Source organism: Pongo pygmaeus, chromosome 2 (genome assembly GCF_028885625.2).
Source record: "Pongo pygmaeus isolate AG05252 chromosome 2, NHGRI_mPonPyg2-v2.0_pri, whole genome shotgun sequence".
Lineage (NCBI taxonomy): Eukaryota > Metazoa > Chordata > Mammalia > Primates > Hominidae > Pongo > Pongo pygmaeus.
Genome location: NC_085930.1, coordinates 38271632 through 38290226, shown reverse-complemented (window position 1 = coordinate 38290226; position 18595 = coordinate 38271632). Strand labels below are relative to the sequence as shown.

The following is an 18595-nucleotide window of genomic DNA, read 5'->3' as shown; positions in this document are numbered from 1 at the left end:
AAACCATTTCCTCCCAGTCTTCTCTTAGTTTTTTATAATCTCTCAAATAAGTATTAAATTTTCACTTTTGTAGTGCTGTACTATAAATCACAGGCAGTAGTACTTTGCATGTTAGAACAGATTAGTCTCTGTATGTGTATCCATTTATTTCTCAAGCACTTATTATTATATAAATGATAAATTGGCTGTGATAATTTCAGTTTTAATCCTGTGGATATAATATTTTTCTTTAGTTTTTGAAGAATTTATTTTGGAAAAGCTTTATTACTTTACAAAGTTTTCTTATCAGGGGACAATTGGTAATTATTGTACTCTGTTTAGCAATTGTGTTATATCTAATGTCTTTCCCTTTAAAGCCTGAATGCTTCCAACTTTATAATTTGCTTTAGAGAGCCCAGTTTGCCCTATGGCTGACAAATAGCAAACTTAGGATATGATGCAAGATAGAACATGATAATGATTCAAAACAGAACCATAAGCAGGTATTTTTGCTATTTATAATAATATTTTGAGTGTATCTAGTACCTTTTAAATAATATAGTTTAATGGAAGAATATAGTAGAGTGGTATATTTTGTAGTCTATGTATGGCTCTGAAATGTATCCAGAGTTTACTTTTTAACCTTAAATAAACAGATGATCAGAAATAGCATTAAGTGTATTTGACAAACCTATAAATTTCCTGTAAAGAAATAAGCAAGTATATGTATTGTAAAAGACAATCTTTCCTCTGACTTAATGTTATATCAGGGGCATTTAGAGTCTACAAGAACCTAAAGTAAATTTTATGAAATATCTAGTTCAAAATCTTCGGGAAATTTCAAAATTTGTGCTGAAATCACCATATTTGTTTCCTTTGGTTTCTCTAACAAACCAAAAGATCAACATTGTCTCATGCGATTTATCTTCTCATTCCTTCCTAAAAATATTTCTGGAAAATTAATGGAGCTGGACCATCAATTCTTCAAATATTGAAAACTCAAAATCTAAGAATTATTTTAATCTTGAAATTAATGAAAACAAGTTAAAGAGCCTTGTCTAAGTCAAAAAGTCCTCAGCAAAGCTGGTGATAATTATTATACTCCAAAAAAGGTGAAAAGATAATGGCTTTAAATCCTGCCTTACATTATCCAGTCAAAACCTAATATAAAAATAGGCAATATTTAAGCCTATGTTTTCATCGTAAGTAATCAAATACTTACATATTATTAATGTCTAAGGGAGTGGAAGTTAAAACAATGAAATTTAATCAGGTCTTCTTTAATATTTACAATTTTTGCTTTACATTAGCAATTCAGGTTTCACTGATTTTAAATTTGTGAACAGTCTGAATTGGTGTGGATTTATTTGTGGTAGTTAAAAGTAAATATTAAGTGAAAGCTATTTGCCAAGAGTGTTCTAGGTGCTATGTTTGATTTAGGAGGTATAATTCAAACATGAGGAGTAGGACAAGATCCCTCAGATCCCTGTCCTCAGAAGAATTGATGGTACTCAGAGATACCGACAACATAAAAGTACTATGAGAGGAAAGCAGCGGTGCCTGAGGTGGGAGTGATAGCTAGATAAATTATTAGTGAACCAAGGTTTTCAGATGTAATGTTCATCTACTCAAAAAGGGAATCAATTCTCTAAGAATTTAAACCCATATAATACTATGAATGTTAAACCATTTGGGTTTATGGTATTAATGATTTAATACAGCAACACTGACAAAATCTCTTTTTCTCCCTTTAGTTCCAGTTAGTAAATATCATATTTTTTACTATTTCAGATGCCCCGTCTCTGACTGCCAAGGTGGTAAATTATCACATTTTACTGTATATTCAAATGTTAATTACTAAATGGCATAATTTTAACAATTACATTTACTATTTTGTGAGCCAACTAACAACGATGTTAAGCATAGGATACCCAATATAATAATAAGCACCTTGTATGTACAGAAGATTTTACACACACAAATTCATTTAATCCACACAAATCCGAAGTTTCAGGTCTGTTTTACAAATTTTGTATGCCCAGTGCTTAGAGAGATCAAATAATTTGATAATACTCTTATAGGGAGGATCCAAACCCATGGTTTTATGAATATTTGTTTGTTTTTTGCTTTGACTTTAGAAGTTTCTATACATTCTACAGGTTGGATTGGGACAGAAAATAAAATTTAGAAGCTGTTTTTATTGTCAACAATCTTATTAAATAAGATATCTGCAAAATATAAATATAAAACAAGTAGTCTTATTATCTGGAAATAAATGTGAAGAGCATATTTAAGCAAGTGATGAATAAATTAGAAAATATGCAGGCAGTAAAAAATGGTTAAAATCAGTCATGAATTTAATTTTCTAATTTATTTTTGAAAGCCATAATCTTCATAAAATAATTCTAGAATTTTTTTCTTCAGCCGATCAACAGAGATCATCCTTTTAATTTGAAACTTGTTTTTATATTTAAGATCCCTTTGTTGATCTAGCAAGTGGCCAAGTTCCTTTGCCTCCCGCTAGAAGGTTACCAGGTGAAAATGTCAAAACTAACAGAACATCACAGGACTATGATCAGCTTCCTTCATGTTCAGGTGAGTTGGCTAATAACAGTAACAATAATACCTTATTGTTATATAGTGCTCTTTGCTTTTCAGAGCACCTTCTTATTCATTATGTAATTTAATGAATGTTGTCCACCCAAGAAAGTATTTTGATCATCTTTGCATTTGGCTTATAAAGCTTACATTGTGAGAGGAATGGCTACAGAACTGCCTCATGGAAAAGAAAAATATCAAGCTTAATATTATCTTTGATCACTCAGTGGAGCCACTTCTTTGGTTCAAAATGTATTCATTATCTAATTTTCATTTTGTCTTAGATTTAGGAAATGGGGAAAATCTCTTTGTACATTGAAATGCTGTTTTATAGAAATCTCTATGGAATTAATACTGGCACCAAACTATTCATTTTCTTAGCTATTTAGGGCTCCAAGCAGTGCTCCACTGACAGCCATCAAATAGAAGGATGCACCATTTTTGTAAATACAAGTCATACTCACAACCGTTAATAATGGAATGCTGCTGCTTTCCTTCTCGAGGAGGCTTTCCCTGAACATATCTAAATAGCCCCTATCTTCTGCAGTCGTTTTCTTTCCTTTTTTTGCTTTATTTTTCTTCATAGCACCCATCACTACCTAAAATTTTGTTATTCAAAATTCATTTTTTTGATTGTTGGTTATCTGTCTCGTCTGCTAAAGTATTAACACTTTGGAGATAAGAATGTTGTTTGGTTCACTGCTTGTCCTAGTCAGTTCAGGCTACTGTAACAGAATACCACAGACCGGATTGCCTAAACAGCAAACATTTATATCTCACAGTTCTGGAAGCTGGGAAGTCCAAGATCAAGCTACCGACATTCAGTGTCTAGTGAGGGCCCTCTTCCAGGTTCATAGATAATTGCCTTCATACTGTGTCCTCACAAGGGCAAGGGAGTGCTCTGGGATCTGTTTCATAAGGAAACCAATCCCTTTCATGAGGGCTTCACCTGCATAATCTAATCATCTCCCAAAAGCCTCCCCTCCAAATATCATTACAAAAGGGACTAGGTTTTAACATATGGATTTGCAGGGAAGAGGGCACAGACATTCAGTCCATAGCATTGCTTTATCCTCAAATGTCCAACAGAGTGCCCAGCATATGTCTCTTAGATGGATAGTTGGGGATGGATGGATGGGTGGATGGATGGACGGATGGACGGATGGATGAATGGATTTGAGTGGACAAATAGGCAAAAGGAGGGAAGAATAGCTGATGTCTGTATTAAACTAAATGTAAATATCTGATAAGCAATATTTTTGTCTCATATTTGTGAATATCAGAAGTTTTCCTATATGAACTTTTGTCTTATTTCAAAATTTTTTTAAGCTAAAACCTCAGTTCATAGAAGATTTGCTAATACTAATAGCAATACATTCTGAAACTTCTGAATCAAGATAATTAATGACCTGTTTTAAGAATTGTCAGTACGGTAGTTCTTATGTGCTCGATGCCATGCATGGCAGATGCAAAAATCCCTGTGTAGTTTTATATGTTTAATTGCTTGCATATAACTCAGGAAAGCATAGAAAATCTTTTTAATCTTTTCAAATTTTGGCCAGTGTTCTCTTACCAGTTTATTTCTAGTCATTCTAAGGTTTCATATGTATCCATGAGTAGCCTGTAATTCCAGTCAAAATAATTTGATGACAAAACATGAAAATCGAGAAAGACAATATCTGACAGCTTCTGTATAACATAAGAAAGCAATTTTTTTTAAAGAAAATAGTATTAAAATGTAACTTTGAGCAAAGTGCTATGACTGATTTAAAATAACATATTCAGTACCACCAGCTCTGGATTAAAAGAAACCTATACTTTAGTTACGGGAAAAGTTGTAGCCAAAACACAGTGTTTTCACAGCTTCTTTACAGTTTTCTCCATAATAAGTGGGTGTTGTAGAGCCCAGAGGAAAATCATTCACATATATGATTTCAAGCAGTATGAATCCCGATTAGCATTACACTAGAAATGTCTGGAAGAACTTCAAATCACAAACCTTGTTGAAATATCCCCGAATAGCCATTTGCCAGAAGCCTGAGCTGGCTTTTACCTAAGTAATAAAAGAGTCCTGACTATTACTGTGAGGGCCCAGCTAGCTGTAACATCAAATATTTCAGTCTACTCCCTAAATTCTCTTTACAAACACAGTCAGCTACAGAAAATAAGACTTTTTTCCAACAGATGTTTGTTCACATGAAGTTCGCAGGCCTACCAGGCTGTTCACTAGTTTATTTCACATCAGCAGAGAGACTGAGCTTGTCTTCTAGATGAGGTCTTTCCATTCAACCCTTGAGAGACTGAATGCATATGTGCCTTTAGGATTCTAATAGCTCTTATTTTGCAGTAATTAATCTGTTTTTATTAAGGCCTTTTTAAGATGACCAAATGGGGATTCTGGTATGATTGCTCTGCCTTATGAATTCAACTTCTGTTATCACTTACGACTGTCTAAATAATTGATAGTCACTTATTTATGAATAGGCTTCTATGGAAAGTATGTGTCTAAAGTTTAAAATGTAGGTTCATTGATTTTAAAATATCTCTCTTGTTTTCTTATCTAAAAAGTATGTCTGCATGTATATGTATGTCTGCATATATAAAGAGCCTTCTAAATGTTTATTCCTCCCAAAGAAAATATTTTATGCTTTTCTTTAAGTTTTTCTAAATGTACAATTGAAATTTAAATATATGAACGTATCATAGGTAGTCCAGATATAAGAAGAGCTTACCAGCCCATGTTAAATTCACATATACCTGTATATAAGACAAACATTTTTGCTAATAATCTGCTTGTTTCTTTACGTGGATGTATTATTCACATGGGGCACATGTCTCTTCTATCTATGTGTGAGGCTTTACAAATTTCTCAGTTTGCTTTTCTCTTGTTGTAAGACATGTTGTACTACAGTTTGAATACCATTCTTTGAAAACTCTAAAAGGCTGTGTTAATGAAGTGCACCATTCACTCTTAAGGTGATTTTTCATATTGTTAGTATGTAGAAGGAAGTTCAAGGTAACACTTGAAAACAATGCTTGATTTTAGCACAACTCAAATGTATTTGAAACCATTAAAAGACCTTATTGCCAAATAAGCCAATCTCATTATAAAATAAAGGAGATCTCATTACAAAGCGAATTAATTTCAATACTACTATTAGTTTACTAGCTTAAAGGAGAATTGATGGAATGTTGAATACATTTTATATTAGGACCAAATATTCAATAGTTTATCTCTGTTAAGATCTCAATTGGAAATCATGGCTTCACTTCACACAAGGGTTGGAATTTTAAGGTAGATTATGTGTCTTTAAGATTTTGTGTTTCAACAAAGGAAATGGCAATGTTGAGTTTTCCCACAGTTTAGCTATGTGAAATACTGGGGCTTACAGACAGCTTCAGTTTGAAAGCCAGAGAACCTAGAGTTGTTTTCCTTACAAATCTAATATTAAATAACCATTTTCTGGATATATTTAAAATAGTGTATGTGAATATTTTTTTATTTGTAATTTAGTTTATTAAATCATGTCCTATAGGCAGTATTTCTTTTTTTTTTTGAGACAGAGTCTCGCTCTGTCACCCAGGCTGGAGTGCAGTGGCGCGATCTCAGCTCACAGCAATTTCCGCCTCTCAGGTTCAAGCAGTTCTCGTGCCTCAGCTTCCCGAGTAGCTGGGATTACAGGCACCCACCATCATGCCTGGCTAATTTTTGTATTTTTAGTAGGGATGGGGTTTCACCATGTTGGCCAGGCTGGTCTCGCACTCCTGACCTTGTGATCCGCCTGCCTCAGCCTCCTAAAGTGCTGGGATTACAGGCGTGAGCCACTGCGCGTGTCCAGCAGTATTTCTATAGCGGCAGTAATTCAACCTTATGGCATAAAAATGAGTCCCAGAATTAATTGATCCAACTTCTAGTAGAATAACAAAGTTAATTATAATGTGTTTGAGATTTCTTTTATTCCTTGATCAATTAAATGTATGTATATTTTTTTCTAATTCTGTTATTGTTATAGTTGAGAAGGTCAGTAGTCTAAGAGTTTTGATGTCTGTCCCAAGAATTGTCACTGGTTTACTAAGTAAATTTAGACACTATGTTTCAGATACTATATACAATATTATTTTATCTAATTAAAATTTGTTGAGTTTGTTAAGCATTTACTATAGTCCTGATGCTTTGCTAAGTATTTTAGAGACAGATATATAATTTTTTTTTTTTTTGAGACGAGTCTCACTCTGTTGCCCAGGCTAGAGTGCAGTGGCACGATCTTGGCTCACTGCAACCTCTGCCTCCTGGGTTTAAGCAGTTCTCCTGCCTCAGCCTCCTGAGTAGCTGGGACTATAGGCGCCCACCACCATGCCCAGCTAATTTTTGCATTTTTAGTAGAGACGGGGTTTCACCATATTGGCCAGGCTGATCTTGAACTCTTGACCTTGTGATCCACCCACCTCGGCCTCCCAAAGTGCGGGATTACAGGCATGAGCCACTGCGCCTGGCCGGATACAGATATATAAATTTTATATAAATAAGTTAATATTATATATAATTGTATTTATATAGCTACGCAGTAAAATATAAATATTCATGTTATTTTATTTAATAATGTATATTTTATATTATCTGTTTATAATTATACATTTATATATTTAATATTGTTATACAAATATATGGTTATATAATATGGTATATTATAGATATAAATATAAATTTATTTTTACTGTGTAATATAGAAATAGAAATAATTTTATTTCTCCTAACCACTCTGAAATATATATATATGTGTGTGTGTGTATATATACATATATATATATATGTATATATATTTTTTTTTTTTGGAGACAGTCTCGCTCTGTCACCCAGGCTGGAGTGCAGTGGTGCAATCTTGTCTCACTGCAACCTCCACGTTCTGGGTTCAAGCAACTCTCCTGTCTCAGCCTCGCAAATAGCTGGGACTATAGGCAGTTTTTGTATTTTTAGTATAGACAAGGGTTTCACCATATTGGTCAGGCTGGTCTTGAATTCCTGACCTCAGGTGATCCACCTGCTTCAGCCTCTCAAAGTGCTAGGATTACAGGCATGAGCCACTGCGCCTGGCCTGAAATAGATATTATTAACGTCAATTTATAGAAGAAAGAAAGACATAACAAAGGTTAGTAACTAACTCAAGCTACTGCAGAAAGTATAAGCCTGATAGAATTTACATCAGTTTCAGTTTTTTAAAAATTTGTTAATAAAGTTTATGTTGTTGTCCCATCATCAAGCCAGAATTAAGTTAGAAAAAAATGGACACATGCATGTCACATCTCCAGACTGAGTTTGGAGATGTTCAGTGGTAAAATCATGATAATAGTGATGGAATAGTAGTGATGACAAAATAATGAAGGGTTTTAGAAGTAGTAAAACTGTACTAGAAATTTCAAAATCTAGATTCTGATTATTTTTCACATGACCTTAGGAAAGCCACTCACTATGTACTTCCTATATTTTTCACATGAGCAAAATTGATCTCTGGTTCCCAGTCTTAGATACTTGCACAGCTGAGGACTTTATGAGTATCAGAGGAGATCTGAGACTATTTTGTTGTTGGTGGTGGTTTTTCTAATTATGCACATTTATACACACATTGGAAAATAAAAGGAAATTACAGAGAAAACAATTAATAAGAAAAAGCAATCACTTAAAACCCTATCTTCAATAAGGAACATTATTCCCATTTTCAAGCGCAACTTTCTAATGTTTTGTCTATGCACATTTTCACTTATGATCTTAAGATCATACTCAATATGTCAATTCTATCTCAGTTCCATTTAGGAGTATTATAAGTATTTTACCACATTTTTAAAAATAAATGTCATTTTAAATTATCGTATGACAGTCCATTATTTTTATGTGCTATCAAATACTATTTTTAACATTTTGAAAGTCTAACAGAAACCCAAACTTTATATACAAGAAAACTTTCACATTAAATCCCTTTGCTGTTACCTAGATATACAGAAGCTCAGTGTTATATTTATTGTCGAACATGATCCAGTATAATAGAAAATGGGAAAATGTATCCATCAATACAATAGCATTTGCTTATTAGACACATCCTTCAGAACACAGAAAAAGAAAACCTAACCCAATCTTTAGATGATGAGGGGAGTAATAAAGGCTTTTTGTGGCAAAATAATTGACAGCCACTGAAATGAAATATCCTCAGTTTTTAAATGGAGGTTATGTAGATATACAGCAGTGTGTCTCACTTAAAAAAAAATATGGTCTGCCCATGGGCGTTTTGGACACTTTTTTTTTTTTTCCTAATAAGCTTTCTGTCCCCAGCAATAATGAAAGTTTAAACTACAGAGGTGCTTAGTAGACATAGAGATAGAGGTATATCTCTATGTACTGTGGCTCTTTGAAAGGCCACAAACCATTTTACCATCTAAAATTGTTTTCTTTCATCCCACAAGAACCCATGATTGCCCCCGTCTAGAATGTATGACCTAGAGTAATCATTCTAGGTATTATTCCAACCATGTTATGCTAATTCCCATGCCATCCAGGAATGTTCTGTTTGTCACTCTGTTGGAGGCTGAAAGAATGAGGGTCGTGATCAACTCAGTATACCACTGGCGGCTATATGAGTGAACAGCAAACTGTTCTCATAAAAGCAGAATGTTGGCAAATTGACAAACTGCATCTGCTGCCCAGAAGGAATGCTGAGGGCAGTCACGACCCAGGCACAAGTGTTTCTTGTGATTAGGCACATCCGAAGCCTGTTAACAATAATGTGAACCTGTGATCAATCAGGCAGCTGACCAATGGTTACCTCCTTATCCCTGCTCTTTCTGCCCAATAAATACAAAGGGCTGTAGAAGCTCAGGGCCGCTGCCTTTGCTCACTTCTTCCCCAGACCCTTTCCTTAAAACAGTTTCTTTTGTTTTTTGTTATCATTTGTAGGTTCTTCCCTTAGTTCAGTCTTGTAATGATGGTCCCAGGTAGTAACAGTAGTAACTGTTGTAATGACGGTCTCAAGTAGTAACAGCAGTAACTGTAATAGTGAAGGTCTCAGGTAGTAACAGCAGTAACTGTGATAGTGAAGGTCTCAGGTAGTAACAGTAGTAACTCTCATAATGATGGTCTCAAGTAGCAACAGTAGTAACTCTCGTAGTGATGGTCTCAAGTAGTAACAGCAGTAACTGTCGTAGTGAAGGTCTCAAGTAGTAACAGTAGTAACTCTCCTAATGACAGTCTCAAGTGGTAACAGTATTGTAGTAACTGTAGTATTGATGGTCTCAAGTAGTAGCAGTGGCAGTCGGCCACATCACTCTGTTCTTTTATATGCTCAGAAAAGGAAAGCTGAATCAAAATTTACTCCTAAACCAGGGCTTCTCAAATCTTTCTTTCCCAAAGAAGAGTTGACAGTGAACAACACAAGGACTGGGACATTAGGTAAAACAGGACAATATTTAGTTTTTTAGTGCAAGGCATTGTTTCTATTTTGTCTCAAAAATTTGTGCAAACTTTATATTTTACTCCTTAGTGTATCTGTATTCATTTCAGTGCTTTAAAATATTAATGACCATATATCTTTTAATAAAATTGGTAACCCAGAAGATGTACTACTTCTATTCTGTGGCTCACATTCTTGTACTTATTTTGATACTGCTGCAATTACTCATAAGAGTTCAAAAATACCATGAACATGGGTGGTAGCACTAGGACAAACACATGCTTTTCCAAAATAACTATTTTTAAGGATGATGTATATTCAGGTACAGAAATTCCATAGGGTTGATAAAATTTATAGGTATTTCAGTGTGCTCCCAAACTGCAATATAATAATTTTAGGGGACCAGAAGATAGTTTCATCTTCATTTCATTGCTTCCTTCCACTACCCTACACATTCTAAAGTGCTAAAGTAAATGAGGACCTGGTATAATCCACTTTTAGGTACTGTGAAAAAGAAAAGTGGAGGAAGTGAAGGCTGCGTCTGAGCTTTGGGAAGAGACAGAAAGAGTGATCGGTTCTAAGCAATTTGCTCTAATGGTCAGCGTGGAAATGATCTCCTCCTCCCCACTTTTTAACAGCTTCCACTAGTAGTTCAGGTTGCACCAGATCTTGCTTTTTAATATTCTGCTAGAAGGCTTTCTGTAGAATCGGATACTCACAACAGATTTTGTGTTCTTTCTTCTTTCACACTTCTCTGGCATTCCTGTTATAGTGATTGCTGTTCTATAGCATTTGAGTATAGCACTTATCATTATAAATATTAATTCATTGTTGTTTCTTTTTAATAGTCTCCTCAGTCCATATACTGTATATTACATTAATTCTCATATTACCTGGTTGAAAAGGGATAAATAATACCTCTAAACACAGATATATAAAAGTAAATTTGGAGAATGAGAATTGTGAAAGTAAATTGCTTAGCCCAAGATCTTAGTGGCCAAACTGAGATTTAAGATTTAATTGCCAGTTATACCATTTATTAGAGGCATTCTTGGCTGTCATAGTATTCATCCCACTTGTATACACAGCTGTTCTTTTCAAACATGCCTGGCATTCATGTGCACATCTCAGTATCCTGGACAGACAAAGTAACAATATTAAAAATCTCTTAGAAAATTACCCGTAGAAAACAAGTTAATTGTTTTCTAAGTCTAGGTACTTTTGTATCAAAGTCTAGGTACTTTTCTCATCTAAAAGTGTCTCAGAACAGACATGATTTAAATGTATGAATTTTTTGGTAAATGATTAAAGGAAAGCTTTCAATAATTTCTAATAGTTTTGAAAATGATTAAAAGCAAAACATAATTTATTGTCCATTCCTGTATGACATAATGAAAATACTTAATAGGAAAATAAATGGAACTACAAAACATACTAAGAAATGCAATTTAGCAGACGATAATAGTTTGAGATGTTTAATTACAGATGCAAGAAACAGTACAGATATTAGCAAGAACCAGAAATTATATGTTCTTATATATGGGCATACTTTAATATACATTGTCTACAGCTATAATATTTTTTAAAAGTGGACATTTTGTTACAAAAAAGGAATAATTTAAAATAAGACTGTCATCATGGCCAGGCATGGTGGCTCACGCCTGTAATTTTAGCACTTTGGGAGGCTAAGATGGAAGGATTGCCTGAGGACAGGAGTTCGAGACCAGCCTGGTCAACATAATGAGACTTCATCTCATTTAAAAAAAAAAAAAAAAAGACATCCTCTTTGATGTGGAAACAAATGCTTTTATCCTAGAGGCTTTGTTTTATGTATGTTATATTGATATTGCTAGAATTGTATATAGGATGATGTTTTTACAAGTTACCTTCTCCTGGAAAAATATCATACATCTTTTGATTTAGAAAGGAAAAATATTGAATAATACATTAGATTAGCTTTTATTATTTAAGTTTATTATTATTGAAAATATCAGCTTACGGTATCTCCTGAAGCCATTGGGAAAGTTGCTGAGGCAGCAGGAGTGGGGAGACAAGATGAGAACATTAAGCATGAGACATTTGGCTTTTAATCTCACATCACCATTCACTTAACTCTGTCCTTGAATTTATTGTTTGGCATTTGTCAGTGGTCTGGGAGAAAGGTATTAAATATTGTTGTCTAGATAGTCTTAAATCCGTGAGTGTATTTCATGACATAAAGTTGATATTTTAAAATGTATATATGGGTCAGGTGCGGTGGCTCACTCCTATAATCCCAGCACTTTGGGAGGCCAAGGTGGGTGGATCACTTGAGGTCAGGAGTTCGAGACCAGCCTGATCAACATGGTGAAACCCTGTCTCCACTGAAAAAAAAAAAAAAAAAAAAAAAAAAAAATTAGCCAGGCATGGTGGCGCATGCCTGTAATCCCAGCTACTTGGGAGGCTGAGGCAGTAGAATTGCTTCAACTCAGGAGGTGGAGGTTGCAGTGAGCTGAGACTGCGCCATTGCACTCCAGCCTGGGAAACAAGAGTAAAACTCCGTCTCATGTATACGTATAGTGTGTGTGTGTGTGTGTGTGTGTGTGTATTTTTTGTCTAGGCTTTTGAGATAAAGTGCTATACATAACCAGGAAATACATGATGAAAGTGCCCTGTCAAGTTAGCTAGCCCATGACCTGGGACCTTTTCTTTTTTCTTAAGGTTACTCTCCATTCATGTGTGCCAATGTCATTGGTTTAAATTGGAGGCTGTATTATCACCAAGGGTCTAATCTAGAACCCAATTTTCTACTCCTAATATTTCTTCTAGGTTTGCTTTTTCTTGAGCAAAACTTCCTACATTGCAATCTGTATAAAGTATTTGAGCAAAGCACTGAGTTTCCTTCCGTTCAACCTGTTGACTAACAATAGAGTCAAAGCATCTACTGTTTTGTTTTTTTTTCTCCTAGCATCAGTAAGGTACAGATTATTAACTTGAAAAATCAGCTAGGAAGATGCTTCAGAGCATCTGTTTTAGAGCAGTTCTGCTGTGACATGGGTGGGACTCAGAACCTGTGGGGACATTCTGCCATGGATATTTGTGAGCTTGTGAACAAAGTTTCCTCTCATAGAAGCCTCCCAAGATTGTTCTTCTGGAGAACCATCAACCAAAGCCTGTGCTGTAGTAGAGTGTGAACTGTATTGCTAAACAAAGTGAAAGCCTTCCCTTTTTAGATAGTTATTTTAATTATTTTTTCCTTTTTCTATCTCTCTGACCACATATGGCTTGAAGAATAAAACATGGAATAGAGAAGGAAATGTGTAAATTTCTCAGTGGAACTACCAACACACCGTACCTTAATTTTCTGTTGTTCAAAATGAGGACAATACTACCTATCCCACAATAGTATGGAAACATTGAAAAAAAGCTTATTTGTAAAGAAAACAAGAGATAATATTTCCATAGGAAATGAGATAATGCTGTTATGTTATCTTACCTTCATTTTTATTTCACTGTTTAAATAGTATCTCTCTTTAAAAATCTACACAGATGGTTCACAGGCACCAGCCAGACCCCCTAAACCACGACCCCGCAGGACTGCACCAGAAATTCACCACAGAAAACCCCACGGGCCTGAGGCAGCATTGGAAAATGTCGATGCAAAAATTGCAAAACTCATGGGAGAGGGTTATGCCTTTGAAGAGGTGAAGAGAGCCTTAGAGATAGCCCAGAATAATGTCGAAGTTGCCCGGAGCATCCTCCGAGAATTTGCCTTCCCTCCACCAGTATCCCCACGTCTAAATCTATAGCAGCCAGAACTGTAGACACCAAAATGGAAAACAATCGACATATTCCAAGAGTGTGGAAATAAAGAGAACTGAGATGGAATTCAAGAGAGAAGTGTCTCCTCCTCGTGTAGCAGCTTGAGAAGAGGCTTGGGAGTGCAGCTTCTCAAAGGAGACCGATGCTTGCTCAGGATGTCGACAGCTGTGGCTTCCTTGTTTTTGCTAGCCATATTTTTAAATCAGGGTTGAACTGACAAAAATAATTTAAAGACGTTTACTTCCCTTGAACTTTGAACCTGTGAAATGCTTTTCCTTGTTTACAATTTGGCAAAGTTGCAGTTTGTTCTTGTTTTTAGTTTAGTTTTGTTTTGGTGTTTTGATACCTGTACTGTGTTCTTCACAGACCCTTTGTAGCGTGGTCAGGTCTGCTGTAACATTTCCCACCAACTCTCTTGCTGTCCACATCAACAGCTAAATCATTTATTCATTTGGATCTCTACTATCCCCATGCCTTGCCCGGGTCCAGTTCCATTTCTCCCATTCACAAGATGCTTTAAAGGTTCTGATTTTCAACTGATCAAACTAATGCAAAAAAAAAAAAAAAAGTATGTGTTCTTCACTACTGAGTTTCTTCTTTGGAAACCATCACTATTGAGAGATGGGAAAAACCTGAATGTATAAAGCATTTATTTGTCAATAAACTGCCTTTTGTAAGGGGTTTTCACATAACATAGAGGAGCTTCCCTTTTTTGTTTAAGTTTTGTAACCTTTAATCCTCCATATTCTCATGTCTGTCATCCCAGGGGTGTCACAACTGTAAAAATCTACAATATTAGAAAGCAGCTACTACAGATGTGGAAGAGATAACACTTGTATAAGACAGTGCTGTACTGAAGTTAAATAACAAGGTCCCCTGATATTTATGCCTGCATTACTTTGAGGGATACTGAATGAGAGGGCCATCTCCCTTAAATATATTAATAATTTTCAGATAAAATTATGGACATAACATGCCTTTTCTGAAGTAGAATTAGAGTTCATTTCCCATTTAAGTGATTACACTCTAGCTCCTAAGAGCTGTGGGAACCAGTTCATATTGCAGTGGAAACATTAACTCTTTGTTGCACTGTTAAGTGTCAAGGCTACTGTGGCAATGTTTTTTGCAAAGTTCTCAGTAATTTCCTCTCTGCAATCAAATTAGAGTTCATATTTAATTTGCAGGTTCTCTCATTCATTGCTCCACACTGCTTTATCAAATCAGGTGAAAGAAATTAATATAGTTTTGCCTTTTTTACAAAATGGTGGTTGGTTCTTTAGACACCATGTTATTATTGTTAATAAATCTACAAATATTTATTGAGCATCTATGACGTGCTTGGTGCTGTTAAGCACTGTGTTTTTAAAGCGCAGACTCTCAAAAGCTGATTCCAGCGTAATGTTTTATTTTTGTTTTTCTGTATTTTTTATGACAAAGTCTGTCGTGTAGACAAAGCCTGGAAGGTTTCCCCCAGAGCTTTAGAATTTAGAATTAGCTGGTTTTCATTTCAAATGAGAAATTAATGGAGAAATGAGATAAAATCGTCTCTGTATAAATGCTTGAACCCACAGAAAGTTTTCTAAATACGGACCAATTGTGGTTTGTGCATATTTCTGTGTCTCCTCTTTTCACTTCACACCCACCATGATATACAAAGATGCATCAGAGAGTGAGCCTGCCTTCAGGACCTGAAAGGACATGACTGAACATCTAGTAGATCTGGTGGAAATTAATGTTATACAAAAGACACGTAGACTAAGTTGACCCTGGGAGAGGAGTTAATACATTCCTTCGCAAAGTGACATGTGCCCTTTTTTTTGACAGTCTGGCTGTCATGGTATGAGATGAGGACTCACAGGCCTTGGGTAATTTCTGCTTTTGTATGAATTTTTTCAGATGGTTCTGAGCTGGTTATGTCCCTGGAGGGGAATTTTTCGTTTGCCTTAGATGTTCTTCCCATGAGTAGGTATATGAGTGAAGTTTCTTACACTTTTAAAATTGCATTGGCAAATTTTCTTTTGCTTTATGAACCCCTGTTTTGTCATTATGATTTTTCACTTGTTTTAACAGTTTCAGATGTCACCTTGGAATAGCACTGTTTATTTTGGCCTTTTTATGATTGCTGATGATAGGCACAGTCTAAAGGCCAAAAGTTGCCACTTCATAGTGATAACATTATTACAACATTCCTAATAGATTAGAGAATGATGTAAAATAAGAATGTTAGAGAACATAGCACATTCTCATTCAGTTTATAAATAATATTTGAAAATTTCCAGTGAGAATTAAAAAAGAAGGACTGGTGATGATATAGCAAACCTGGACCTGAAATTTGGGGGGGTGGTGGGGGGATATCTATTTTGCAGAGAAAATTTACCAGCCTCCAGCAAAATCTCTGCATCTTGTACTCAACAGCAACCATTTGTATTGTCATTTAAAAAGAATGAATCAAAAATTCATACAGAATGGAATGAAAAGAGGAAAACTTTCTATTAAACACTGTCAAGAAAGACCCATTGCTATCTATCACCTATGAAATTAAACCTAAAAAAAACTTTTTTTGAGAAAAATAATTAAACAAAATTTTTTTTTTATTGTAAAAGCGACTGCTTGTTGATGTTTGGAAGTGATCCAGACTTTGTTTCACTGTGATCCAAAAAGTTAGACATTCCTTCCATTTCTCAAGATTTGGTAACAAATATTTTTTTAAGTCAGCATTTCATATAATACATAAAATTAAGACAAATTAATTTATTGATACGTGGCCAATATCAACCCTTCTCACCCAACACAAACATGTTCTGGAGGTAGAAGGACTTATCCTCAATTATATTCCAGTAAATTTATCTCCATAATCTGTTTTTTCCCCTAATGTATGATATATCTCACCAAATTTTTCTAGAATTGAATAAAAGCAGTTTTTGCTTAACTTGAATTTCCTTCCACAAATAGGACCTTCAGCTCTTCCCTCTCCATTTCCCTTTTGCCCACATTGCAAATAGTCTTCATAATAGAGCCCTCACTGCAACTTAAAAGGGTCCCATTTGTTAACTCAGCATTTCATATACCAAGAACACTTGCAAAGATTTCTTCATAATGTGATTTTTTAATTTTTCAGTTCCAGAAGCATTTCCTACAGTTTGAACGTTATTTTTTCTCTCAGATTTTCAACTTGAAGCTCTGACTTGCACTGAATTAACTTGGATAAAATTTTAGTTTCTCTCTTCAGCTAACAGATTTGGAAGCAAATTACAGTATATTTGAATAATTCAGGTACTACCTGTTGACCTGGAATTTTAGTGATTCTGGGAACGTTTTCCAGACAAAGACACCAATAGAGTGAAGGGTTTTTTCCCCAATTACTATTTTATTGTTTTTTAAAATGCCTTTTTAAAACTTCTGTAATGTGGCAGAATAGTCATATGTTCAATTAATTTATATTTTATTCATTCCTTTTCAATTATGGTTATTATGTAACCTCAAGTACTTTATCTGTTCTTTTAAAGTATTTTATAAAATGAACGTTAACTAAATGCAGAGTTGGTACTTTATTTTTCAAATGAACACAAAAATTTTAGAGCATTTCTATGTTGTAATTTTTCTTCTTCATGTCTAATTGAACAAAGTAGTGCAGTGCAAGGTGTACCCATCCTAGGTAATTTAGTTATTAAATACCAAAATCATAATTTTAAGATAGCCTAATAGATAAAATTGCCCCTATGTCATAGATCTGAATGTCAAAGGTGTATCAAGGTTCCAAGTAAGAAATATCGTATCTGGGAAATGCTGAAAGTCTTCAGGATGATGTACTATAATATATAATTGATAATTCCTGATCAACAGTACCATCTGGTCTTTAAATTACTCATTCCTCAAATCATTTTTTCACTGATCAGTACATAGTGGGGAGAGAACAACAGAGATAACAATGTTAATAATTGCTTTTATATCAAGAATCATGGCAGAATATTGTGAAACTAATTGTTACATGCAAAGTTCCGTGCATAGTAATTAACAATTACTTCCTGGAAGCACATACCATGAAGTGGAAGATACACATAAGCAAGTAATTCCAATACAAAAATGTGTGTACAACGTACCACATTGTACTAGAATTATGTCTGTATGATAAGTGCTTAAGAACTAATTATTGAGCCCTTATTATGTGTAAGGAGCTTAGTGTCAAAGCATTTAATGCTTTTGACAACCCTGCCTCTTTTAGGACTGTGGAAGGGAAGTTGGGAATTATATTTCTAATAGAAAGTTTGACAACCCATAAGACTAAGTAGTCTTTTGTAAGCCTAAAAGGAGCAAGGATTTGTTGTTGGTATTAAGAAAGAAATTCAGAGTTAAAGCTTTTCAAATAGGAAGAGCACACATGATAAAATATTGTTATTTAAGCAAAGGCGAGATGCCGTTCATCATCATGTCAGTGCTTTGAGAAGACTTGTTCTCCTCTCCTAAAAGCGCCCTCCCCCTGCCCCGGGAAACCTCTGTGGGACTCATTAAGAAGCTGGTGGCAGAACTTCCATTCCTGTGTCATAAGAGTCATCATAAGCAGCAGAAGAGGATGGACTGGAGGGTGACCTGGGAAAAGTGAGTGATGAGTGAGAATGTTCTGGGTTTGGTCCACCTCTCCCAATCTAACTAATGATAGCTCCCAGAGAACACCCATTATAGATATTAGGGAACTGGCATTTTATTCTACTAGAGTCCGCACAGTGGACTTACTGATGTGCCGTCTGTGGTTACTAGAGCAGAGCAGAACAAAACTAGAGAGG

The 18595-nt window shown here is 35.0% G+C and overlaps 1 protein-coding gene across 10 annotated transcripts in view; it reads left to right on the top strand.

Moving 5' to 3' along the window:
- Positions 1-17347, top strand: part of CBLB (Cbl proto-oncogene B) — a 214463-nt gene extending 197116 nt beyond the window's left edge. For all 10 annotated transcript variants that reach the window (XM_063661584.1, XM_063661588.1, XM_063661585.1 and 7 more), the window contains 2 exons: positions 2455-2574; positions 13542-17347. In XM_063661584.1, the coding sequence (XP_063517654.1) occupies positions 2455-2574; positions 13542-13801 (380 nt within the window). In that variant the 3' untranslated portion in view covers positions 13802-17347. The remainder of the gene's footprint in view (positions 1-2454; positions 2575-13541) is intronic.
- Positions 17348-18595: the final 1248 nt, after the last annotated feature.